This window comes from Natrix helvetica (genome assembly GCF_964273705.1).
Source record: "Natrix helvetica genome assembly, chromosome: 4".
NCBI classification, from domain to species: Eukaryota; Metazoa; Chordata; class Lepidosauria; order Squamata; family Natricidae; genus Natrix; species Natrix helvetica.
The window spans coordinates 98,007,802-98,034,759 of NC_138550.1; the positions used below are offsets into that span (position 1 = coordinate 98,007,802).

Below are 26,958 nucleotides of genomic sequence, written 5' to 3' on the forward strand. Positions count from 1 at the left end.
GTTCACCTAATGAATCCAGAGAACGTCCCTAAACCATGTTGCGCTCCTACAAAGCTTAATGCAATTTCAGTTCTTTACTTTGATGACAATTCCAACGTCATTTTGAAAAAATACAGGAATATGGTGGTAAGAGCTTGTGGGTGTCACTGACAAAGTATCTTTACAAGACGCAGCAAAAAAAGAAAATCTAATGCTTCTGGAACAGCATTTGTGCCTTAAGAAAGAATAATGAAAAGCAAAGAATTCTGTTACTACTTGTTAAGTACCGGTATTTGCACACTCATTGCTTTTTGATCTGATAGTTTTAAGTAGGCCAGAGCAAGTTATTAAATATGGATCCTATGAATACAAAGTGATGTGACATAAATAATCTGATGTTTGAACTACATTTCAGCCTTACTCAATGTGTGTCCCTCACGTTTTGGATAATATCTCAAGAAGAAAACAGGAGTCTGTCTAAGAAATAAAAAGCACAATTTTAAGTTGAAATTACAACCACATAGAAATTAACGAAACTATCTTTGCTTACCCTTAAGGCATAGAAACTAAATATGCGAGACCTGGAAACTACTGCAAGAAAATGTCTTCTATTTTGATGAATTGTTTCACTTAAATTGCTTCCTTTAGAAGCTAAAGACAGTTTTTCTACATTGTCCTTTCAAATAAAAGAACTGGCCATATGCCTCTTAATAATCAGATTAGGACAACCTTGGTTGAGCTACCATTTTGGAAAGAAGGGGGTATTTAGAGGCAAAATTATCAGATAGGAAGATGCTTCTGTGTTATTTTCAAAGGCATTTTCTACAGTTATATCCTATTGCTAATTCTGACTTTCTGTGTCTTGGCATCACCATGACCAAGCGGTGCACATGAACCCAGTCTATTCCTTAGACAAAAACATGCAACTTCAATGGACATATGGAGGAATTGAGGAGTTTCAAACAACATGTTGTTGGTTTTTTTAAAAAAATCTGGTTTCCTGAAATGGGAAAGAAAATGAATGGTACCAAGTTTACTAAAGAAGAGGAGACACTTATCTGATTGCTCTTCAGAATAATGTAAGTTGACAAGATGGAAATGAGGCAAAGCTGCAGTCAGAAGTAGAACTGCTTTACATTTTACTAATAGTAATGGGGCACATTCTTAATTTGAGAAAAATACATCTCAATGGTATATGAACCTTATTTCTAATGTCAGATTCCAGATAAATTCCCAGGCAAAATTTCAACAAAGTGCGCTTTCCTTTGACTACTTTGCATTTCAAGAAGATTTTTGTAAATAACTAAAGGTATAATTTATTGCAGTCATCAGATATATTAACTTCGATGTATTATTTAGTAAGACCATGTTTTTTTTAAAAAAAAAATTTATTCAGAAATTGTGTAAACAATTGTACCACTTGATTTTGTACAAGAAACTCATGAGTTACAACTTAGCCGGCTCGTAAGATTGTGCTTCTTTAGGTTTTTAAAATGAATAAAGGCTCCCTTTAAGGCAGAAATACGTGTTGATTTCTCTGCCGTATGTGATTAGCCCTTTCAGTTAACTTCCACAATTGACAAGGATTTTTTCCAGCTTTGTTCTGGACAAATTTCCTAGCCTTCAAAAAATGAAGGACAGACCAACTAGAGTACAAACACAGAGCATCTAGACATGGCTATGAATATCGTATATCCTCTCTATAGACCTGCAGATAACAACCCGTAACTCTGCCCCAGAAAGATGGCAATAATCCATATGCAAAATAGATCAAGATTTAGCTGCTATACTTTGATCTTGTATCACTACTTGCACAAGAAAGTCTTTGGCTTTAATTCTCCCTCTTAGGGCATACTAAATTGGAAACAGGATTTAGTGGGGCTGGAGAATACACAAACCTACGTATCAACTAGAAAAATTTGATGAGCAAGTTTGATTTCTTTGTTACTGTGGACTTGGGAAAAGAGAAGGTCTTTCGTAGACTTCTAAAGTTGTACTTGTTCATATGTAAACATGGATCCTAGCTAATCTGAATATGACAAGTTGTAAACGGGGGGACAATCCTCACCCAGTAAAATTTGATTTACGATGTTTAGAATTGAAATGAACATCAAATCTATGGGAAGACAGCCAAGTCATGCAATTTAATTAAATGGAGTGTTGGGCTTAGCTGAGAGGTAGCACTGTCCAATATCCAGACCTAGGTAGTACCGTTAATTTTCATTGCACTTGAGAGGAGTGCACATGAGAGGATACAACAACAGAAAGCAAATAGCCAGGGATAGCTTCCTAAGTGTTTGTCCTTCTGTGTGCTTTTCTTTAGAATTTCTTCTAATTTGGTTTCCGAAGGAGATTAAACTCTGCAAATTTTATGCAATTGATATTGTACTAATGTGTTATTTGCAGTGAAACTAATGTGTTCTGATGTTAGCTGTTTTCCTCTTAATTTTTGTTTCAAAACACATTTTTTCATCATAGGACAAGTGGAAATTCATTAATGTAATCAGTACTATAAATACTAGTTCCCAATTTGAACAGTTACTGTTTGTTGTAACCTTCCCTCAAGTTTAGCTGAGTAGATAATAGGAAATACAAACATATGAACAGACAGTACCACGCTTTAGAACATCCAGTTTCCCGCATGACCACTATTGGAAATCCAATAACGTTACCATGATTCAACTTCCAAGTTTACTGGACCCAGCTAAAGAAGCAGTAACTAAGCAGGTACATTTTTACAGTTCATCCTTGGACTGTCCCAGAACAAAGTTGTGCAGTGTGTCGAGATCTCTGGCTCCTGTGTGTTCAGTTATTTTCTCACCACTACGGAAAAGTATGAGTGTTGGGTAGCCATGGACCTTCAGAAAGAGAAAAAAAGAAATCTGAAAACACCATCATTTTAACCGTATCCCTTTATTCAGCATATGTTCATTAGCAGAAACACCCCCATTGCATTAAATGAGATTCGGTACATGTCTAAGGCATATTTAAGTCAACCTAAATCACTGCTGTTTTCTTTGGCAGCAATATAGATGTCGTTTGTCTTGACCATCTTCTGCCCTTTGTTTTAATTTCCTAATGCTATAGTCCCAGGAATTGCCCAGAAGTCTCCTAGCCAAGTACTAACTAGGCCTGCCCTTTTTAAGCGTTTCAAGATCTCCAGCATGTTGACCTTGTATAACAGGTGTGAGGAAACCCTTTAAATCCCAGTGTATGGATTTAACAATAAAACAGTAGAACTGGCTAAACCAGAGATGGGGAGCTATGGCCCCTTTATGACTTGTGGACTTCAACTCCCAAAATTCCTGAGCCAGCGTGAGCATGGCTGGTTCAGGAATTTTGGGAATTGAAGTCCACAAATCATAAAAGGGCCATAGTTTCCCCATCTCTGGATTAAAATAATGGCCACAAGCAATTTCAACATTTAGCACAAACTGGAATACCATCTAGCCTTGTGCTTACAGAAAATCTGTTGCAGACATTGCGTTCAGCAGTGCAGTCTACTTCTGCTATCTTCACATCTACTCGCCCTGGAAAGTTCTTTTTTGAGAGGTTCTCCCATACCGGAGCCAGGTTTTTACAATGTCCACACCTGAAATAATGAGTAAATTTTATTTTGGTTTTGATTGTTATGTAAGAAATACCTTTTTTTTAAAAAGAGAAAACTGAAAGAAAACTAAGTTTGAGCATATCACAATACAATGGGTTAGTAGTCACACAAGATGATTAAATACGGATATAAATATGAAGCCTTTCATACAATCCTATCATTTCTGATCATAGTTTAACTTAATCTTAAATCACATCTACTTCATTAGACTTACAAGAATCACCACCCATTTTGCATGAGTACAAATATGTATCATCCTACCAAAGGTTCATTCAACTACTCCCTTTGAATTTGATAAATTCATTATGAAGGATTAAGGAGATTGTCTTTCTCACAGATTTAGGAGAATATGACACAATCTCCTTAATTTTGCAATGTTTCTTGGAAAATGGAAGTTTGGAGAATTCAAAAATGGTTCTGAAATGCAAGACCTAAGACAAAACACACTCCTCTCTTCGTGTTTGGGGAGGGAGAGGATCAATAACAAGCCAAACTATCTGGAAACCTGTATCATTTTGTGTGGCAATATAAAAGTAAACTACGTCAACAGCTCTTGCATTCTTTCACGATATAATATAATATCTGAGTTAAGGACTGTCAAATCTTTAAATGTGGAAATAATGTACCATTTAAACAAAACCTTTTCTAAGGTACTTTAAAAGAAGTTAAATTCCACTGAATGGGATGACAAAGGCCTTCTCTTACCACTGAGTCTAGCACAGTGATGGCGAATGTATGACACAGGTGTGAACGGTGACATGCCACAACGTTTTGGGGAACACGGTGGCATTCACTACCTCCTGACAACTATTCTCAAAAGCACACACCCTGTTTTCATGCTAAGTTTGGAGGCTGCACAAGAATGGGGTGTGCTCTGTTTGGCCTCCGGAGCTTCTGAAAATTGTATGAGAATGGGGTGTGCGTGCAGTTTTTGGTGGCTGCAGAGGCTGTGAAAGAGCCTTCTCTGAAGATACTTCAAGAAGAGGGGCTTCGTGCAACTTCGTGTAGGGGCCCGTCAACACAAAGACAACACTGCCTAAAGGTAAATGGCACATGGCAGATCCTGGGGAGTACTGAGTTGTGGGGGCAATTGTGCTGCTCCCCAAGGCTTTTGGGTCCTGGGGAACAGTTCGAGGCAGCCTTTTTGAAGGGCTTGTGTGAAGAACAGGTCACATTTTAGGTCGTAATAGTGCAAACATTCAAAAGGTTCACAAATTTTTAATACCACTGTACTTTGTATAAACTTGATATGTTGTAAATTTAGATTTATTTTGAAGATTATTCTCTTTTAAGCTGCTAGCTGCCCTTTACTAGCTTGTTAAATTAAAAAAAATACACCCATTAATAATGTTTTGAGAAGTTCTGTCTGTTATATTGATTGCTACATTTCTTTCCAGTATTCCCCTAGGTAAATTTCCTTTAAGGAGTATAGTTACAGTTAGGACTAAACTTTATCAGAAATACTTCAATCAATGCTATATATATTCTAATTTATTTTTGCAAATAGTTTATTGAGAATGACACTTGAAAATCTGATTTTCTACAAATGTCCTCATTTGAACTGTTGAATCATAGGTACACTCTAGTAAATGTTAAAACAGTTTTATGAACTTTGAGCTACATCACAAAATCTAAACTATATAAATTCTGGAGTGAGCACATCTACAATAAATAGCACTGGAATAAGCATATAAAATTAATATTCTTCTTACAAAACAATTTTTACAAACTAGCAGTTAGAAGCTGAATTTAACATGTAAATTATTAAATGTCCATGATATCCAGCTCGAAAAGAATTTATTCCACTGTTCCATAATGTACACTGCCATCTGTTCCCTATCATTATCTCAGATAATAAAATTGTCCTTTTAAATACGCTTACTATATATGCAGAGTGCACATTACGGGCATGTATATATATTGAAAGCTACTAAGATAAGATGAACTTCTTGTTACTCAGCTTAATGTAAATATTTAGTTAAAATAAACAGCAAAAGTAGCCTCCATACACTCATGGCTACTTAAGCTAACATGTAATAAGTGAAAGATACACACACCCAATCCCCAATGTTAAGTATTTCTTCACCTATTATAAGTTGTATTGCTAGGATGGGTTAGATGGGAAGCTTCAGACAATATGAACATGAGCACAAATCAGAGGTGGGTTGCTCCCGATTCGGCCCGGATCAGGCGAACCGGTAGTGGTGACGGTGGGAGGCTCCGCCCACCTGTCTGGATGCTTCTGCGCATGCACACGCGGGGGCACAAGCAAACCGGTAGTAAAAAGAAATAGAAACCCACTACTGGCACAAATGTTACATATGCACACAAAAATGATCTATTCTGAATTAGAGGATGATTCAAACCACTTGAACAGATACAAATTTAGATCCCATTGTAATCAACCATGAAATTACTGAATCATGAGCAAATCTTACATCAGTTTACAGATTCATACTTAATCACACAAGTATATGTTGTTATTACAAAAATACCAACAGTTAAAGTCTATCAAAGTAATGTGTTCAATCCAACATAATCAGAAGCAACCCAATGAAATCAATGTCATCATTAATTAACTTCTATTATTTTAAGACTAAGTCTTGATTCAATCAATTACTTTTAGCAAAGTTAAGCTATCTGTATTCATTATCAAGCAATGAATCTTTACAAATGTACATGTGAATTAGCCTTCTAAATGCTCATATACTTTCTGACATGGATATAGACTAAATCCATATAAATTAAATCATACACTTCTGAGGGAACAAACAATTCTTTGAGTTATATGCAGCTGGTTAACAGGAAAAAAACCATTCTTAATTTTCCTTCAGGCAAAGTATGTTACAGGCAACATTGAGGTTCACACAGTATGTCAACACTGAGGTTTATGAATAGAGGTGGAAGTAGCACAGAACTATTTGAGTAGATAGTGTATTAACTGCTAACAAAATAAATGAGGAAAGTAGTACTATCTGAGGACCACATTAAAACACTGCAGTGGGATGAGTTCAGAAAAGACTACCTTATACTTTTAATAAAATTATACAATTCTGCCTAATATCTAACATTAAAATGTAACCACAAATTATTCATAGCTATCAAAAGTTAACTATGGGTAATTTCGGTTTATTTCAGGGATTCCACTGATATCAGGAAACTATTAACTATATATAAAACTAATAAATTATTCTATGCTATATTTTCCAATTCCAGAGAATAAAATAGGTAGCGTGGGTGGTAGAATATGCTCCACAACAAAAAGAGAAACAGATGTTAAATACTTGTAATATACCGCTCTGAAAACTTACCATGGAGCATAAAACTTGATGAAAGTGATCCCATTAGCCACTTCTTTGTCAAAATCTTTTTCAGACAGGGAAAGAACTTGGCCCTATAAAAAGAAATGAAGATTAGAATCAAATTGCCTTACCCAGGATCCTAATTATAAACCCTTTATTGTGAATATGCAACATTGGTAGCTCCAGGAACAGCATAATCCAAACGGAAATGGAATGTTCTGGATTCTCTGAAACATTCTGATCCCACACTGGCAATTGTTTTAAAGTCAAAGTGATGCAACATCTTTCCTGTTTTATACCCACTGTGTGATAGCTTAATAGATGTGGAAAAGAACTACATTTAAAGTTATGGAAATGCTAATGAACTTTTTACTTTTTTTGGTCCAGTGATCTCTAGGTTTTCCCATGGTTCTTCTTTTCGGATATTCTTGTTTATTGTTATCCCGTCTGACCTGTCTGACCTGTCCATTTCTACCCTGTCACCTTGCTGGGTCACATACTAAGACAGAAGATATTTCTGAGTAGCTCAACCTGGCAACAGAATATGATGTCACAAGGATAATGACTGAGGGAAAAAAAAAGCAGTGAAATTTAATTTGCTGCCATCCAACAGGAAGTAAACCCACTACATTTAAATATACATACAATATATGAGTCGTTTAAACAAAGTGCAGATGGGGAACTATTTTGGTTTTCCAAATACAGGCATATATTTGGAATTGGGCTAGAACCCTAGTTTAGAAAATAAATTTAATGAAAGAAAAAAAAATCCCTTTAATGCAAGAACTTCCAAAGACTTACCTCAGCAATTATTGGTGCTTTAGTGGGTTTACCATCATTCATGGCTTCCTTGGAATCTTTTAACTGAGATTCAATATACTCTTTCAAAGAATCGAAATCTCTCTTTCCTTTGTATTGGTCAACCTAAAAATCAAACCACAATTATTACTAGCTTAGCAAACATTTTCGAATGCCCTATTAGAATATGATTATTTTGCAGGATACAATAGCTAATAGATATATTATTTTACCCATGGCTTTGATTTAGCTGGATTCCTAGCTTAATTATTTTTAAAAACCTTGAAAATCTGAATGTGCTTAGACAGTGAATCTTTGCTAAACAACACTTGAGGGAGTCATACTGAAGTAAAAATTTGCTTTAATTGGCTCTAAACAGGCATTAGGAAAATCAAGACGAATTTTAGGGGGGGGGGGGGAAATACCAGTATTTTGACTGCAGTTGTACATGGGCAAAAGGGAAAAGGGGTGTTGTTTTTTTAGTCCAAGGAAAAGGAATCTGGTATGGCAGGAGAAGATAGTGCAAGAAAATAAAGGAAATGGCTTAAACTAAAGCATACATTCAACAGATAGAACAATCTTACTATTAGGCCTTTATGAGGAAAAGAGCTAAGATCTCATTATTCCAATGAGACATCTTCATTTACACCTTGCCTGAAGGCTATCATGACTGTCTTTTATCTTCCTAGTGAAATCCAGAGTTCAGAAAATATTGCTTTTTGTAAATTCAGCATAAATAAAATTGGAACTCTTACAGCAAAGTTTATCTTTGTCTAACATGCGTATGTGTTATGATTCAATAATATAAAGAATTAACTTCAACAACTACAGGGCTAGCTTTTCATAACCACCTCTGAGGTAGGCTGAAAGATAATCTGGTCCCAGCAATCATATAAAAGTACATCTGTAATTTCACAAATAAGGCCAATTTGCAATTTTCTTACCTTTTGTCCATCTCTGAACCAAAGCAGAGTTGGATAACCCCGTACCTGATTTTCTGAGCAGATTGCAGAATGCACTGTGCAGTCCACCTAGGATTCAAGATTTTTCTTTAATCCACAAAGCCCAATATTATAGTGCAAATTTACACAGTAAGTATATCATGAATAGCTGTTTTAAAATGTTTAAATCCATACACTCAACTGTACAAAAGGAGCAACTATTGAATTGATGTACTGTAAATTAAATTAGGTTATGTATGGAACTAAACTTATTAGAAATGGTGTTGAAATAAAATACATATATTTCTACACTTATAGGCTCCCAATTTCAAACCACAAAAGGGGAAATAGACAAATTGCTGGCTAAGACTAGAGTGAAAAAAGGAGATATGTATACCCAATAAAATAACTACATTGATAACAGAATTAAATAACAAACATGAAACTCGATATTGGAAAAGCATAAAGACATGAATAACTTTTTAAACAATTTTTGTAAGCATCATAAAAAACTTGTAAAAACTTAAGCAAAAAAGAGTTTCATGCATAGAAAGCCAGGAAAGAAAGAACATTACGAAGATGAAAACAGCAAATGATAATAGAAATTTAGAAGTTTAATATTTATTGAATGGAATGAAATCGTGGAAAAACAATTAAAAGATAAGGTAAAAGATTATGAAAATAAAGTGATAGAGATGTACAGATGGAGCCATCTAAACCTTGGTCATATTCTTTACATTTTTCAAACATACATTGTAACTACTGATGTAACTTTTAAAAACCTAAATATGGTCAAATAGAAAATCTACTAAAGAGAAACAAGGTTACAGGTAACATTTAAACACAGCAATAGAAATATTAAATGAGTGAAGAGTTAAGAAAGCTATAATGGATTGAAGCGGAGAATATCAAGCAGTCTGGAAGACAAACAACAGTGCAATCAGCATGGCACGAAGAGTGTTTTTTGAAATGAAAACGCACATTTTAAAGCATTATAAAGAGAATAGACAGACCTCAGCTAGAGTAGTAATGTGAGCCAAGCAAGGCAAAGAAGAATCAGAGAGAATATGCCCAAAACTCAACTTGCAGAGAAGATTGAAGAATGAAGTTGGGACTGAAAGAGAAAAAGAAGATGAAAGTGATAATTTAAGGGGAAACAAATCCTGTCTTGAGTACACTAAGTTTGAGACAATGAGTGAACCACCTCAAAAGCAGAAACAGACCTAATTTAATGGGAAATATTAGACAAACTTTGTGTTTAGAGGCAGCATATCACTAAAAATCATGCTTGGGGATATTTGCCTTCATACAGAAGTTTGATTTTTTTAAAAATAGAAAATCTAGCTAGATTCAGCAGATATTTATGCTTGTTTTCTGTAATACAGAAGCTGGGGCAAAATACACCTGGAAAACATTGTCTAATGATAGCGGGTAAGGACTAAAGAGGAAATAGGATTATCAAAAGCAAATATACAGTAAGTAAAAAAATAAACTAAGAACAACATTCAAGGACCCTGAGAGGAAGCTAAAGCCCATTAAAGGAAATATAGTGTTTGTTTTAAAAAAAATAATGATAGGAGGGAAACCAAGAAAATACCAGAAAAATGAAGCAAAAATCCAGAAAAATGAAGCAAAGGAATAAAAAATGAAAAGCTATATCAAATAGTAAGGAACAATCAAGGAGAATAAGAGCTGACAATAGTTCTTCTGATGTGACACAATTAATATAATTAGAGACATCAAACAGAGTAAAATATCCCTCAAGACAAGTTGCAATCAACACATAAACACCATAAAAAAACCTGGAGTCCAAATATTTAAGAACAACTTAAAATTATTAAAGAAAACAATTTAAACTAATGGCACAAACTGAAACATAAAAAGTAAGATTATCTAGAAGAGTATGTAAACATTAAGTGTTTAATTTAAAGTTATAGGGCTTTTTGCTTGGGGCTAGAAAGTAAGAAAAAAGGTATATCTTTCTAGGAATCTGCATACATATTCTTAGCAGCTGCACTCTAAACCTCAATCTGGGTGGGGGGCATACAGAAAAGACTCTCCAAAGATGATTACAGAACTTGGTGGAATATACAAAATAAGACACTGTGATCCCAAATCATGAAAGACTTTACAGGTTTCTACCTGAAATAGATACCGAAATGAACTGAGAGACACCAAAATATTGGGATGATTTGATCCTAATATCTAGTTCTTGTTATTTCTGGAGTTGCTATATTTTATACCACCTAATATTTTCAGACAGTGTTTAAGAGCACTGCTCAAAGTGAGATGTCTACTATGGTATTTTTCTGCAGAGGGTATAAAAAATGCCAAAGAGGTTCAAAGAGAATCAAGTCTACTTATAACTGAGTGATGAGGGGAGAAGAAAGGTGACTTGGCTATTGTGTATTTTGTCAGCATCCTTCAGCATTAATGGTATCCAACAAAAATAGTGATAGGAACGGAACAGAAAAGTTTATGGCAGAACAATCAAGATTAAGATATGAACTACAAAACAATATGATTTAAAATGTAATTAGTAGAATTTATCAGAAAAAAAAGGAATAATGAGAGAAAATCTTGAAGACTAGGAAAATGTTAAGTAAGGAATCATACATGGGGAAATAATTAAGAATAAGAGCTAGAAGTATGGACAAAGATAGGATATAAAATCAGAAAAATGAGTAGGGAAAAGAAATGGTAGCAATTTATGAATAAAAACAAAAGCAAAATCCATAACTTGAAAAAAAAATGGAAAGGGGGAAATAAATAACCAAAAACTTTCATAACAATGAAATGAGCCACCCCATTTTTCATAGCAGAAGTACTCTAAACCTTAAGAACATTAGAAGTAGAATTGTTGAATAATCTATCTATCATCTATCTATCTATCATCTATCTATCTATCTATCTATCTATCTATCTATCTATCTATCTATCTATCTATCTATCATCTATCTATCTCTAACATCTGAGCATGTGTGTGTACATGCGGGCATGCATTTAAATTGGGATGCTGTTCAACTCTAGTTAACTCTGAGTATCTAAATTTATTAAGCAAAGAAATTATAGTTTTTATCTGACCAAAGCAGGGAGGAAAAAGAAATTAATTCATTTACTTTAAAGGCAATCATTTCTCTGTTCCTAATGCTCTGATGAAATGAGATAGTCAAGTCAAACAAATAATACTTTTAAGTCCATTGAACTCAATGGAAATAGGCTAAATTAAATACTTCTGATTTCAATACATTTTAAAGTACCGTAGCTTTCCCCAGACTAGTCCTTAGGGTCTATAATTATGAAACCACATGGCTCTAACAGTGACTCAATAAGAAAGAAAATAGGTAAGGGGCAACATAAAACAAGAAAAAGAAGTTAGCAGAGAAAAGGTTAAAAAAATTACCAGCCCCAAACTGTGTTTTTTTAAAAATGGAAAACATTTTTAAAAGGGGCTTTCTTACATATGGTTGAGAATTTTTTCTCAGTTTTAACAGTGTACCCAATTGAATACTCATACTACCAGCTGTTTTTTTTTCTTCCCATCAGAAAGCCAACAATATAACTGTACTCCTTTCAGTTGTTCCAATAACTACAAGCAAATGCCTACAATAAAAACAAGAGCTCTGTCATAAAAGTAAGCTGCAGGGCTGGCCTTTTTCTTCTTTAAAATAACAAAGCCTATGGTACCCCTGTCTCTGTATTAACTACTCATGAGATTTCTTACAAAGAGTTAAGAGTTTCTCCAGGATAAGCTGTTGGCTAACGCTACTTTTCAGGAAGCCCAATCAATCAATCAATCAATCTCAAGCAAATGCGTTTTGATTAACATACTCCAATAAATTCAGGAATTATGGTGGGTGAATAGCTTGCATGAAAGATTCCAAAATGGGAATTAATAATGTTAATTGTAGTCTATGAAGGAAAACAGTGTTCTTTTTTTTTTTTTTTGGTCAGTGCTACTCCCAAAGTAATTCATTTTCAACTTAAGAAGACTGAACTGCTTTGCCAATCAAACTTACCTTTCCAATCTTGGCGGACTTTGACCGTTCAAGGGACAGAGCTAACTGTTCCCAAGTAGGTGCCAATGCCTTGCAGTGACCACACCAAGGGGCATAGAATTTGATGAAGTGATTGCCTTTAAAAGAAAAGAAGGGCTGCAGTACTCACACAAAACAGTTTATTCATTCATTTAGTTATTACGTATCTCTCTTTATGCAGTACAGCTTCAAGAAGACAAGTCTTTGGCTTATACCATATTTAGATTTCCATTCCCAAAGAAACACACTTTGATTTCCTGTATTACACACTTATCTTCTAGTTTTATACTTAATACGTGTTGGAAGAAATGTCTATCTGGGTTCAGTTCCAAGTGGGGAGAAAGTCACTGGAAACATTGAAACACTTATCTTCTAGTTTTATACTTAATACGTGTTGGAAGAAATGTCTATCTGGGTTCAGTTCCAAGTGGGGAGAAAGTCACTGGAAACTTTGGAAGGACGGTTTAATGGTGGACAAGACCACATGGTTTGAGATCCTGGGCAATCAAGCACATGGGTGTGAGAGAGATTTATACCCTCTCTTGGGCCCTGCCTTGGAGCTTCCTGTTCCTGTGTAAGAAATGTATTCTGATTGGTTGTCAGGCTCCCATGGGACCATGCAGGGGTAACTTTGTAGGTTGTCTTGAGTCTCAGGGTTGGTTGAATATTGCTGTGTGATGTAATTAAGCTAATCCTATCATGTCCTGAGGGTGAAGATCTTAATCCCAACGGCTCAAGGCCTGGTAGTAGCCGTCGCCAGGGACCCCTGCCTTATAATGATATATAGCTTTTCAAAGTTCTCAGACAAGTTTCCTCAAAGAGCAGAAATTAACACTTGCTGATGTAGCTTAATTCTAAAACTTTTCATCATACTTCCAATTACATTCCTCTTTAAATCTTATAGATCTGCTTGGGTGGATGACAGCAGCAATTGCTGGTGAATTCTCAGTGGAGGAAGATACTGGAAATAAAATATTTTCAAACCATGTTGCAACTAATAACTCATTGGGTGTCATAGATTTAATAAAGTAAAAAAAGCCCTTCAGAACATCATTTGGAACTCAACTGCCATTCAAACCATGGAATAGCCAGCCATTGCTCCCACTCCAACCTTAAACTGAGAAATGAGTTGAGTTAATCACCACCATGGGTTTAAGTTTAAAGTTCCAATAATAGAGCAACTGCTACAATCAGACTATTAATCAGATTGTGGAAGGCCTCTGTCACATTGCTGTCTGGTCCAATTTCTTTTCCATTATGGGATACTATAAATTAAAAATCCTTTAAAATGAAACATTAAAAAGAATGTTCAGTATCAATGATCGCTATATATAAATTTGATAACTGAGGGTCTCTGTCGGAGTTTGAAATGTCTTGCAGACATTTCATTACCCAAACTAGGTAACAGCTAGTAAAGAATGTGGTTTGCTTTCAATTCTAGTGGCTAGTCCTGTCAAAGTTGGTGGGAGTTGTCTTGGAAGTTCTTTATTGTTAGCTTGTTCAGCAGTTCCTTGATTGGGGTATTGTTTACTTTGAGTGTTGGTCTGGTGTTAATCTATGCTCATCTGGATGTTAATTGCTGGAGGGGAAGTGTTTAGATCTTTTGTTCCCTTTTTGGTTTGTTAATGGATTCTTTTGCACAATATGTACATGTTGTTTATATTTATGTGTCTATTGATAGCCAATTTATCAGGAATTCTTTAGCGTTTTCGGACTTGGCTTGGTCCAGAATGGTCACATTCCCAGTTGAAAAGTATGGTTATGTCTGTCCATACATTGTGAAATTAAATACTTTCCATCACGTCTTCTGACTGCTACTTGATGTTCGTAGATAGTCTGTTAAGCTTCTGCCTATTTGTCCTACATAGTAGCAATTGCAGTCTTTACACTATATGGTGTACATGAATCCTATTTTTTCTTCTGCAGCTGCTGGGTCTTTTGGTTTACTTAATGATGATTTGGAGGGCTTTAGTTGGTTTGTGTGCTATGCTGATTCCCTGTGGTTGAGATGTTTTTGATATATGGCATTGTTATTCTTTTTACAGCTTGTGTTGGTTGCGCTATATTGGATTGAGTGGTCAGGCAATTTCTGATGAAGTTGCAATTTTGTTGGAAGATGTTGTCTAGCTGATCTATTTCCCTTTTCTGCTGTTTAGGGTTGCTGTAGTATGCTTGTGGTCATCTACAGTTCCTATACAGATTCTCTTGTGGGAGATTGGGTTATTGCTTTGGTAGTGGAGCATTACATTGATTGGTGTGGGTGATTTTTAGGTACATTTGTGTTTTTACTATAGTGTGCCATCATAGTCTCTGCTGATCTTAAGTGGTCACTTTTTTCTTATGGTGAAGGTGTCAACTGATCCATATTTGTGTTGTATTTGTGGGATTGCTATTGATCCAAGATGTTGAATTACAACCTCCACTAGGAGTCTTGAAAGTGGTGATCTTATCAACCTCTACCTAACCATATACTTTCAATTTGAAGGATAAACTTGTCAACAAATTAAAGGTACACCTACAGGATCAACATCAGACCAACAATCAAGAAGTAAATAATACCACAATCAAGGAAACGTCAAACAAGCTAACAGTAAACAACCCAACCAAAGAAACTCCAAGACCACTCCCACCAACACTGATAGGGCAATACACTAAATGTAAATTGAGAGGAAACCCCATTCCTTACTAGCATTCATGATGTTACCTAGTTTGGATAATGAAATGTCTGCAAGAAAACAACTAAGCTCAGAGAGCACGAAGGGCCCCTCATTTCAACCCTGAGCCACAAATATTATTCTTAATTTGATCAATCAATAAATCAATACAATTACCTTCTGCTACATGTTGCTTGAAATTATCTGCTGAGAGCTCATAAAGACCTTGCTTTGTATCAGGTGCTTTTGATGGCTTCGGTTTAGGTTCTTCCTCCTTATATTTAGCAACAAGAAAAAGAACATAGAAAATAGCATGCTTAAATTTCAAAAAGATAAGAGTTACAGGTAGTCCTAGGTTTATGATAGATTGTTTAACAACTATTCAAAGTTAGAAAGGACTTTTAAAAAAATATACTTGAAATACTGGACCTTACAACAGCTGCCCCCTACCCTATGTCACATGATCCCATTTTGGGCACTTGGCAACCAGCTCAGATTTACAACTGAACGCAGATGTCATGCTCTGATGATCGTGGTTTGCAACTTTTTGTCAGTTTGGCCATTTGGAATAATGAATTTGCTGAACAATCGTGTGATCCGCTTTACAACCATTGTAAATATGATTGTAAAATCACATCAAATTACACCATGCCTTGACTTACGACCGCAGTTCTAAGTTTTGCTGTAGTTGTAGATCAAAGTCTATATTGCTATGTACTTAATAAAACTATAACAACTATCCATGTTAACAATAAACATTACAATTCGTGTCTCTGTGTGTGGATGTCTAGTTTGTTTGAGTGTATGTGAGTGAGAGAGAGAAAGAAAGAGAAGAAAGAAGAGAGAAGAAAAAGAAAAGAGAGAGAAAGACAGAATATCTCCCTAACAAAAACACAAAACTTGGGCATGATTATAAATGAAGACATCCTCTTTCCCTACAGCATATTTTTTCATAAATGGATGTCTTGGGACTGTATCACCCAGAATTCCCTGCCCACCTTAGACAGGTATTGTTATAGGGAGTGAGGTTGAAGAAATCCCTAAATTAAAATTCAGAAATCGTCATATTTCAAGAAAAATGAAGAAAGGCTAACAGCAGAAACAGCTCCTCATGGGAGAAATTTTCTTCATGCATACATACAAGTAATTTGTTTTTGGTCAAATAAAGAAAACAATGGGTCAAATTTTATTTATTTCAATTTCTAAGCGTCTTCCTCCCATTATCATGAAGACAGCAAATCCGATGTCCGAGTTCCCCTGAATTTTAGTCAAAGCAATTTCTCTTCCAATATTCTTCTCACATTTCCATAAAGATAAGATACCTGGGCTCATAAAAGTTTGTTCCAGAAACGTAAATACTGCTCTACTGGCGTCCTTTAACAGTTCAAGTTATATTGTCTCTTGAATAAGAACTGTTTCTGATTACTTACATCAGATCCCTCTTTTAATTTCTTCAACATCCAGTTCTCTAGTTCCTCAAGTTCTCTAGGTCCCTGATATTTTGCGTCTTCCTGGTGTCGTCTAAGTAATTTTAGACTGCAAATTTAAGAAAGCAATAAGCAAAACAGGTTCATAGTCATTTAAACTGGAAACATTTTTAAAACAATCATCATGTCATATCGGATCCCTAACAACATTCCTCACAATGGTTTATTAATATTAATTCTAACATTTCCGTTAATTTCAATAGCATAGCCTTTGAATTTCCAAATTTAAACTGCCATTGTTCTGCAGACTTTCAAAAGCTCTTTTAAAGTAAAGACAAAAGCCAAGTTAACTCCCATAAGCACACTATCAATAAACTTTATTTGTCCCGAAAACAAAGTATATATTCTTCGGTTCTAAACAAAGTAATTAAATGAACCAATTATTCATATTTCTAGTTTACAAGGGAAATGATGGTTGCCTATGATTTTATTAAAGTATCCGTATTCTTTTTTTCCCCAGACTTTGGATCCATTATGCATTTCCCCTTTTAGTGTTTGTATCTTTTTTTTTTTTAGAAAATATTAAAAAATGGGAACAGAATGCCTGAAAAAATATGGCAGAGATAAACCAGATCTGCTCTGGTATTTATTTGGCTTGCAAGGTAGCCAAACTGGAAGTTCAGCTGTTAACTCTAGGTAAAAAACACACTACTGCTACACTTAGGAAATTGCATGCCATCACTCTTACATTAGCAATTATAAAAATAATAAAATTTAAAAAGCAGGCCTCAAGAACTAAGTGTGATGTGGTGCTACATATAAAATCCTTATAAATGCAAAATGGCGGACATGATGTCACAAAATGCAGCTTGGCTAGGATGAATTCATAAAACATCTACAAAAGAGAGGGGCGTCTTTAGAGAGGAATATTTTTGCTGGCTCTACTCTATAGCCCATGCTAAGAACCTTAGAGCTTTGGCATTATATCCTAAACTTCCTGACTCCCCACTGTTTTGATCTTGATTTACAGTAACAAACAGTTTCTTAATGTAAGAAAATGGCTAATGCATTTTTTGTCCTAGTCTATGAAAGCAATTCATCTACTTTCTGCTAGTTATAAAACTGTTGTGGTATATTTGCACAGCTGTGCCTACCAGGTAGAAACACATTTGTTTACAATAGGCTGCAAAGGGTCAGTAATGAAAATATTGCATCTTGTATCACCATACGGCTTTTACTACCATGAGCAAAATAATGAAAGCAACAGATATTAAGAGACTTTTGCATGTACTCTGTTTTACAGCTGCATAAGCTATTGCTGCTTACATGGTATATTCAAAGAAGGGGAAGGAATTAATGCAAATATGGAATGCCATGTATTTACAAAACAAACATTCAGAAGCTCTCTTAAATCCATAAGAATTGAGGGGAAAAGTATTATTTTTTTACACATACGTTGGGTATCCCCTGACACCATGTTCAGAACACACTGGTGTATCTGCAGTGCAGTCCACTTTTACAACATAGACTTGTGGATTATCCATTTTGTTGTATTTGTTTGCAAGTTTGTTCCAAGTTGGCTGGAGACTCTGGCAATGCCCACACCTGCAAGTTTTTTAAAAAAATATTCTGGTGAAAACATTGTTAACAATTCTGAATCCACTATTCTATTTTATTGAGATTAGTGACATGAGGAATTCTACATACGGTATTACCTAAGTTAGATTTTCTCTCCCCAAAATTGGATTTTATGTAAGATATAGAAAGTACGGTAGGTCCTTGCCCAAGTTCATTTTCAGTCTTTTTTTTTAAAAAAAAAAAAATTCTTTGGTTCCTTCAAACTTTGGCAGATATTTTTTAATATGAGGACAATAAAAATTAGTTTTTCTTTTATTATTAATGTTGCATTCATTGATAAACTAGATACTATATAATTTTTACTGTACTATTATTGATTGAATATCTATACTTTAAAAACGCATTGCTGACATCAAAAACATAAAACAATAAAAAAGAATTTGATACGTTTTCTTTGACTGGCATTATCTCTTATCTTCAGCTCCTTTCCTATCAGCACAGTAACCAAGGAGGAAGGTACTAATATTCAGCCTCTCATTTATTCCAGGATCATTTGGTTTTAAGCAGTTAGCATTTCACTTAACAATAATGTTGTCTAAATGGATAGTATATGACAAATTGTTTCTCTTTATTCAAAGACCTTAGTAAAAGTCCTCCATCCTTAATTAGAAATTATGTGTTTTGTTTGCCCTAAGGCAGGGGTGTCCAAACTTGGCAACTTTAAGACTTGTGGACTTCAACTCCCAGAATTCCCCAGCCAAGTTTGGACACCCCTGCCCTAAGGAGCTACTAGCACCTTCTGTTTAGGCTTCAGTTATTTGATTTCTTTCCTTCTTTTTACTTTGCCCTTTGCTTTTCCTGAGATGGTATTTCTCAAGCAAGGGTGGCTGGGGAATTCTGGGAATTGAAGTCCACCCATGTTATACTCGCCAAGGTTGAGAAATACTGCCTGCAACAATACTCTTTAACATTTTGACTAACCAGGGAATATCAGTTAATACTTTAAGTTATATTAGAGCAGCAAACCATTTCATCTCAAGGTACCAGTATATTTGTTGTGAATTGAAAGCTCTGTTAGAAGGGAGCAGACAGTAAGATTCTGAGTCACTTCCAAACTGACTCCCCAATAGAGAATCATAGAAATAATTTTAATTTTTTTTCTATATACCCCCCGTTTGATCTATCCCATTTCTGAGCTCAATCAATCTTTATTTTGCTGGCTTCTCCCCTCACATCCAATTTGGTTCCATTGTATTTAATTTTCAGGAAGTTATTGTTTGCAGCGACATAAGGTGAGATCTTTCTGAACCCAGAAAATGTTTAAAAGACTGATTTGAATATACACAGATAAGAAAGAATTAGCAGCTCTTTTTCCACATACAAAAATCTCATATTAACTGCCTAAAATCTATGATTTTGGACACCAGTAACCAGACAATAGCTATTCTGGTTGAATATGGCATTCCTGTTAAACAGTGAAAATTTAGGAATAGTTCTGAAATTCTGCAAGTCTGACAGAACTTTAAGAAATACTCTGCCGCAGATACTATTAAAAACCACAGGCCCATCCCCATTCTTTGAAGCTCCTAGAATCTCACATTTTATTTAATAGCTAAATATAATAAATAGTACGTTATTGTGAACTTGCTGTGCTCTTTATAAAATACATAAAACAGATTTGCCCTTTTTATTTTAAGTCAATCTATTACTTTCATAGCAAACTAATATAAAGAAATAAACCTTAGAAGTCATGCGGGGAACATGGAGATCAAAATGGAAAAAAAAAAGACTTTATGAGATTAATTATTCTGGAACAGAACTGAAGAATGATAGCAATAATGAAGACAGAAAATCCTACAAAAACAAATTCCTGGATATTTTGGTTAATAAACATGACACTAATTATTTGAAAGTAAATACAGTCATCACAGCCTTTGCTATAAAAAATTTAAAATATAATAATTTAAAAACCAGCATTTTAAGAAATGAAGTAATAGCTATGATTACAATGAAAAGTATGAAATAGTTTCTAGAACTGTATAGGTATCCGTCTCGAACCTGAACATAGCAAATCTCAGTGAATTTAGTAGGATGTGCTGTGGTACAACTCTACTGAAGACTATAGTATTAGTATTTCATAGAATTACAAAACTGGAAAGTTCTGCTTAAGTCATCAAGTCCAATTCTCTGCTCCATGAATGGATTCAGGATAAAGCATCTGTAACTGATAGCTATAGTATCTAACTTGTAACAGGAACCTACCTTGGGAAATTGATTCCACTGTCAAACTGCCTTTAGTGTTAGAAAATGTTCTGTGAAGCACAAGAGGAACTGGTTTTATTGGAACTTTAGATCCATAATTATATTTCTAATAATTCCATAATTCTATTGCCCTTTGGAACAACAAAAATCAAGTTCTGATTTTCTTCTGGGTAATAGAACTCTTGTTTTGAAGAGTTGTCTATAAACACTTGAATGCAGGTATACATATTCATCTTCCTTTTCCAGTTCTTGAAGAGCGCTATGATATCAGACAGTTCTTGTCTTTAAGATAAGCTTTCCTACTTCCCAGGACTTAAATTTTAAATCATCTGATCACCCTTGCTGCTCTTCTCTGAACTGCTTGTAGTTTTTCTAAATCCTTCTAAAAATGTGCCCAGAACTGGACACAATATTAAAGGGGGGGGTGGTGGTATGTAATGAATGCAGAACAGTGGAATTACTACTTTCTATGATTTGGCAACAATATTTTTGTGGAAAAAATTGAATCTGCATTTATTTATTATTTTGGCTACATCATGCTATTGATTCATACTCAGTTCATAATCAATTTCTGTTGAAAACTCTTTTCCCCAAGTAATGCCAAGATAGGTATCTGTCTCGAACTTGAACATGTACCGTACTTATTGTTTGCTAAGAGAATTCTCCATTTATCTCTGCTAAATTTATTTTCTTCACATTTCTCTAAGGAATATTTTGCAAGGATGTGGCCACATAAGACATCAAAAGTCGAGCTCAATTGAAGTCCTCATTTTTTCTTTCTCAATGACCCCAGATTGTTGTGAATTTCCATTTTCCTTTTCATTGGAACTTTCTGTAATTATGCTTATAGTATTTCCTCCCACACTTTTTTTAAAGGAAACACTGGCCAATGTTGAGGTTTTTTTCCATGAATGATCTCTTATAAGAATTCTACATATCAATAATTGAAGCTTATTAAAATATACTTTCTTAAACGTCTAGGATGTAAGCTTGAGTATATCCAGATATAGGTGAAATCAGGAATTCTACCATGACTTACTTTCTCCTCAAATGCTTTATACATAATTAGCTAAGGCTCCTTTACTGACTACAATCAAGATACAAAAAAACCAAAAACCTGTTCTTGTACTTTCTTCATAAGCATGAAAGAGAAAGTTGTCCACAGAAGAAATCAAAATTCACTGAAGTGTTTGCAAACATTATTTCGAAAAGAAGCTGGGAAGATTAAATCCTCCCACTACTAAAGTGTCACATTTGTTTAAAAAAGCAGTTTTAATAGCAACCAAGTTACAGAATCAAAGCAAAACTTTAAAACACATTTAATACAAAATGGCTGTGATTTCACATGGGAAAAGTGAAATTCAGCAGAGCAAGGCCTAATGGAATAATATACAGTCTTCATTCAGTGGAAGTAAAAATTGCAGGGGAGACAATGGTTTCCACTTCCACTATGACCTGCCATGAGTTCCAAAATCTGCCATAGAGGGGCCTCCCAATTTTCACAGTAGATTTTGAAGTCATGCAAAGGGGGTTACAAGAAACACAAAAGCAGAAGAAAGTTTTGCTGTTTGCGCAAAATGGAATATAGCCTCTAGGGCAGAAATTTCTCCTTTGTAGGAATAAGCATCATGCAATTATAACAGTGTTAAATGCACACATACACACTCATCCTGCTCTAACTCTATTTTCTCATTTTATTGATGTGGAAATTTGACCAGGTCCCAGGAAATTATCAAGAGAATATCTTTTTAGAATCTTTTTTCTGCCATTTAAGGAAATATTTCAGTTAACAAACTGATATATTTCAACATAGTTGGTTTTCCCCCTTATTTTAGGGTGGGGTGACTCACTTCCAAACTAATAAATACTGTGCTATTCAAATAATATTATTTATATACTATTGATTCTTTCCTTCCCAGGTTTCTTTTGTTCACCTCAAAGCAATTTTGGATAGGGCAGAGCTCACATTATGGTTACCCATAATGTCCCCAAAGCCCCATTCACAAATATTTACCATGTGCCTTAACGAACTGCATCTCCATGTCACCTCCTATTTCCCCAGCAGCCCTTGGAAATAAAAACACGCAAATGAGCAGTGCTCTGAGTCATGTCTGTTAACTCCGCCTACAAACCAGCACAGCTGAAAAATATGGTTGTTTCTGTCCATGGTTCATGTAGTCTGTTGTCTGAGCCATGGAGTCTGGTTTGTTTCCCTTGGAAGAAGTAAGAAAAAGCAGCCAAGGACAAACCGAGGAGCACAGGACTGGCTGGACACATTATTTAGTAAGATTTTCCATCTGTTTTTCCATCTTTAAATTAACTTTGAAGTGGAAACATAGAGAATATCATATAAAATCCATTTAAACTAATACAATAATTCAGAACTTGTAAACAATTCTCATTAAACAGGTTACAAAAATCAATTATGGCTACTAGAAACCTGTTTCCTAGATAACATTTAAATTATGATCACAATTCTGTATATACCCTATTGTCATTCTTGTTGAGACAAATCTAAGAAAAGATATGAACACATAATTAGTTGAGGGTCCTTGGTGCCAAGCTTCTTGTTTTCTTGCCAATGTTTCATTGCCCTAACTCAGTAACACCATCAGTGCTAGTAAGGAATGCTGTTTGCTGTCAGTTTATATTCTGGTGTCTAACCCTAACCCCTAACCCTAACCCTGTCTGTGTGGGTGGGATAGTCTTAGAGATTCTTTGCTTGGGCTGTTTACTGATGGCTCTTTGGCAGTTTCTTGATTGAGATATTGTTTACTTCATTGTTGGTCTGAAGTTAATCTTGGAGTTAATCTATGCTGACCTGGGTGCTGATGACTGGTGGAGAGGTGCTGGATACTTTTTTTCTCTTTTGGGCTGGATGATTGTCTCTTTTACACAGTCCATAAATGTTGATAATGTCTATGTGTCTATTGATGGTTTGTCAGAATCTCAGACTTCTAGAAATTCCCTGGCATTTTGGGACTTGGCCTGGTCTAAGATTGCCACAGTTACCCAATTGAAACTACAATTAAATAGGTCTATGTTGTGAAATTAAAGAATTTTCATTGTGTTTTCTGACTGCCAATTGGTGTTCATGGATGCATTCTGCCAGTCTTCTGCCTGTTTGTCCTACATCTACTCAGTGGTTGTTGCAGTTCTTACACTGAGTGTTGTAGATGATTGCTGTTTTTTTCTTCTGGGGTTGCTAGATCTTTTGGTTTACTTAGCATGTTTTGAAGGGCTTTAGTTGGCTTCAGTTCTCCTATATTGGTACACAATTAGTTGTCTGTCCTTATTGGAAAAGTTACACCTGTCTTTAGAGAAACTAGCATGCAACTAACTGTTGTATGGAAATATAATAGTTTATGGCTTCTCAAGTAACTAAAATCCATTTTGATTATATTCTTCATAAGTAATTCTGCATATTGATCTAGAAATGAAGTTCTACTGAATTTAAGGCAGGGAGAGGGGGCAGAAAGCCTTATAGTCACCTGTACTGAAATTTACACATTATTCTTGAAAACAGGTTCTAGATATTGGGAGCGGGGGTGAGAGAGATTAAGTTTTCAGGGAATACATCCATTTAAAAGTCCTCTGCAGCAATGAGCATTATCCCCTCTTCAAAGTAATGGAAAAGAATATTAAGGGTAGTTCTTGTAAAGCAATCATTTATTCAGCAATTATTCCAAGATACGATGACCCGAACAAAGGAGATTATGACCATTCCTTGCAATTGTGGCCATTGCAGCATCTTGGTGGTCATCTAATTATGATTCAGATACTTGGCAACCATCCTGCAATTACGACAGCTCTCAATATCACATAGTCACATGATCATCATTTGTGACGTTCACTGCCAGCTTCCATCAAGCAAAGTCAATAGGGAAGCTGGCAGGAGGTCACAAATGGCAATCACATGACCGTGAGATGCTGTGATTACATGAAATTTGCCACGACTCTCTTGTAAGTCGGCACAATCATGTGAAGTTGTGCTTTATGACTGGGTCACTTAGCAACAGAGCTGGCTGTTTCAATTACCATAATTAAGTAAGAGCCTGCTAGATAAACCAATGCTTAAATCGTTTCAGTATTCTGTTCTCAAAATGGCCAAACAGGCATCTACAAATATGGTTATGGTTCCCGGAAACTGTACCGTCAGGCATTTCAGACTCAGGATAACACACAGTAATCATGATTAGTAGATTTTGGTCTAATCCACTTAAAGAGGTTTGTGGCGATCAGTGTATTTTATGGCAGGATGCCATAAAACGTTTTGTGCAAAAGAACTCTTTTTCTATATTTTATTTCTACAACAATTATACTCAATATTGTTGCCTTTTTTTCATAGAAGAGTTATGACCAATCACTTTATCCAGTATTTCTTGCATTTTTGCAGCTCTGTATCACTTTCTGAGCATGAGCAGGACTGTATAAGGGTCTGCCAGTTTTACTCTGGAGAACTTTCCAAATAATGTTGATCAATATAAATCTGCCTATTTCACAAAAGTTACATCCCAAGTCAAAGCTTTCATCATGCCATTCGGCACCATCAACCTCCAGTGAAACACATTCACACTGGTGCATGAAGCCTTACTTGTTTAGGCCTAAGCTCCAGTAATATCTGCTCCCAATAAGCCTATCCCATAGGCTTAGGTCATCAGTAGGACACTATTGTGGTCCTGTGAAGGATGTTTAACATCAATCTATAGTTAAGCCCAAATTATTGAGTTGAAATAAGTCCCATTTTTACTACGGTCTAAGATGGAACTCAACATTCATGATTTCAGCACTATGAATTTTAACTTTGGGATGAAGAGACCTTGAGTTCTAGTCCTGCCTTACACAATCAACCAGCTGGGTGACCTTGGCCAATCATTTTCTTTCAGCCTTAGGAATAAGACAATGGCAAAAACCTTGTCAAAAAAACTGCAGGACTTCATCTAGGCCAGGGGTGTCCAAACTTGAGAACTTTTAAGACTGGTGGACTTCAACTCCCAGAATTCCCCAGCCAGCATAGCTGGCTGGGGAATTCTGGGAGTTGAAGTCCACCAGTCTTAAAGTTCCCAAGTTTGGACACCCCTGATCTAGGCAGTCGCGGGGAGTCAAAAACTGACTTAAAGGAGTGCACATACATGGATGCACAAACACCATCACCTTGCCCTGCGGTGGTTTTCTTTTTGTTGTTGTTCCATGAATATCAATCTGCAGTGCTAGACACTTTAACTTCGTTACTTCAGCACCTATTTGCCTTTGGAACTGATGTTGGTATTTTAAAGAAGCCTTTGTGATCCCTGCTTCACCTGTTAAAAGTTGCTGAGTTTTCTATGCCATCTGCATAAGGCGTGGGTTGACAGCACTTGGCTCAGTTTTGCAGGAGCTAATATTGTATGCATTCAAGGGGAAGGCATGAGCTAAATGCAGTCATAAACGACATCTGAACTTCAGAAACTGCTTCTAGGATGGGTTTCCTCTGTTGCACCCTTCCTTTCTCCTGGCCCTACCTCAACCGTACAGAAAGTCCATCCAGGTCAGAAAAGATGGCTTCCGTGATTACAAACATCCCAGGGCTCCCCCCCCCCAGGCCTTTTAATGTTTATGTACCCAACAGGGGCACTTTGTGCAAGTTTCTCCACTTTTTATCCATTCACACCAGCGACCCCTGGGAGAAGGCTGCTTTACGCCTTTGGGGGAAAGACAGTAACTTTAGCTCACTAGCTTGTGCCAAGAAGAGATTAAAGGATTTGCTTGCGTGGAAGTGAACTCTCCAAGACTCAGCAAATCCCAGGCTCTTCCTGGCACGGTCTGCGGCTGTGGGTAGCGGGGGAGTGGGCGGGCACGGGATTTGGGGGAAAGCTAATCGAGAAGGGGCGCGGAGAGAAAAGAGATCCCCCCTCTCCCGCCCTGGATTTTCCCGGGAGCTCCTTTCCCAACCCGCCCTCACCGGCTCTCCCTCCGGCTGCCACAATAGCGAGAGCCGGGAGAGGAGCGCGGCGCGCCCTTCCTCCCCGTCCAGGCCGCTGCCGCTCACCACGGGGCGAAGAACATGACGAAGTGCGGTGCGCTCTGGACGCCATGGCGCAGCATCTCGGCGTTGTAGAGGTGCTGCCCGTGGGGGTCGGTGTCGTCGCTGTCGCCTTCCTCCTCCATCTCATCGGACCACGCGGAAGCTCCGCGGAAGACGAGGCAGCCGAGGAGCAGAAGTAGGCAGGCGACGGAGGGACAGGAGGCGCCGGGAAGGAGAGCCGAAGCCATGACGCCGTGCTTACAAAGGCAGGAGTAAGAGAGACACCGGCCCGGGCAACGTCGACCCGTCTTCCGCCCGCCCCGTCCTCCCTCCAGCACCAGCCTCCGCCCTTAGCCCGCCTCGACA

General features: G+C 36.4%; 2 protein-coding genes across 2 annotated transcripts in view; one reads left to right on the forward strand and one right to left on the reverse strand.

Annotated features, from left to right (window-relative positions):
- The window catches only part of BMP6 (bone morphogenetic protein 6), a 100,238-nt gene extending 97,401 nt beyond the window's left edge, over window positions 1–2,837 (forward strand). Inside the window, exon 7 of the mRNA XM_081952535.1 lies at window positions 1–2,837. Coding sequence (XP_081808661.1) covers window positions 1–150 — 150 coding nt within the window. The 3' untranslated portion in view covers window positions 151–2,837.
- TXNDC5 (thioredoxin domain containing 5) lies at window positions 1,349–26,958 on the reverse strand. The gene is made up of 10 exons (XM_081952536.1): window positions 26,617–26,958; window positions 18,204–18,353; window positions 16,752–16,857; window positions 15,499–15,595; window positions 12,650–12,765; window positions 8,634–8,720; window positions 7,693–7,815; window positions 6,901–6,983; window positions 3,442–3,571; window positions 1,349–2,837 (listed from the first exon to the last, which is right to left on the reverse strand). The coding sequence occupies exons 1-10, from the start codon at window positions 26,838–26,840 to the stop codon at window positions 2,715–2,717; spliced, it is 1,239 nt and encodes a 412-aa protein (XP_081808662.1). The 5' UTR covers window positions 26,841–26,958; the 3' UTR covers window positions 1,349–2,714.

Coding starts and splice junctions, on each gene's coding strand:
- TXNDC5 (XM_081952536.1), bottom strand. CDS start 26,840: ATGGCTTCGGCTCTCCTTCCCGGCGCCTCCTGTCCCTCCGTCGCCTGC. Junction 18,354..26,616: donor GTCATGTTCTTCGCCCCGTG/GTGAGCGGCAGC, acceptor AAAAACTTGCAG/GTGTGGGCATTGCCAGAGTC. Junction 15,596..16,751: donor AATTAAAAGAGGGATCTGAT/GTAAGTAATCAG, acceptor GCTAAATATAAG/GAGGAAGAACCTAAACCGAA.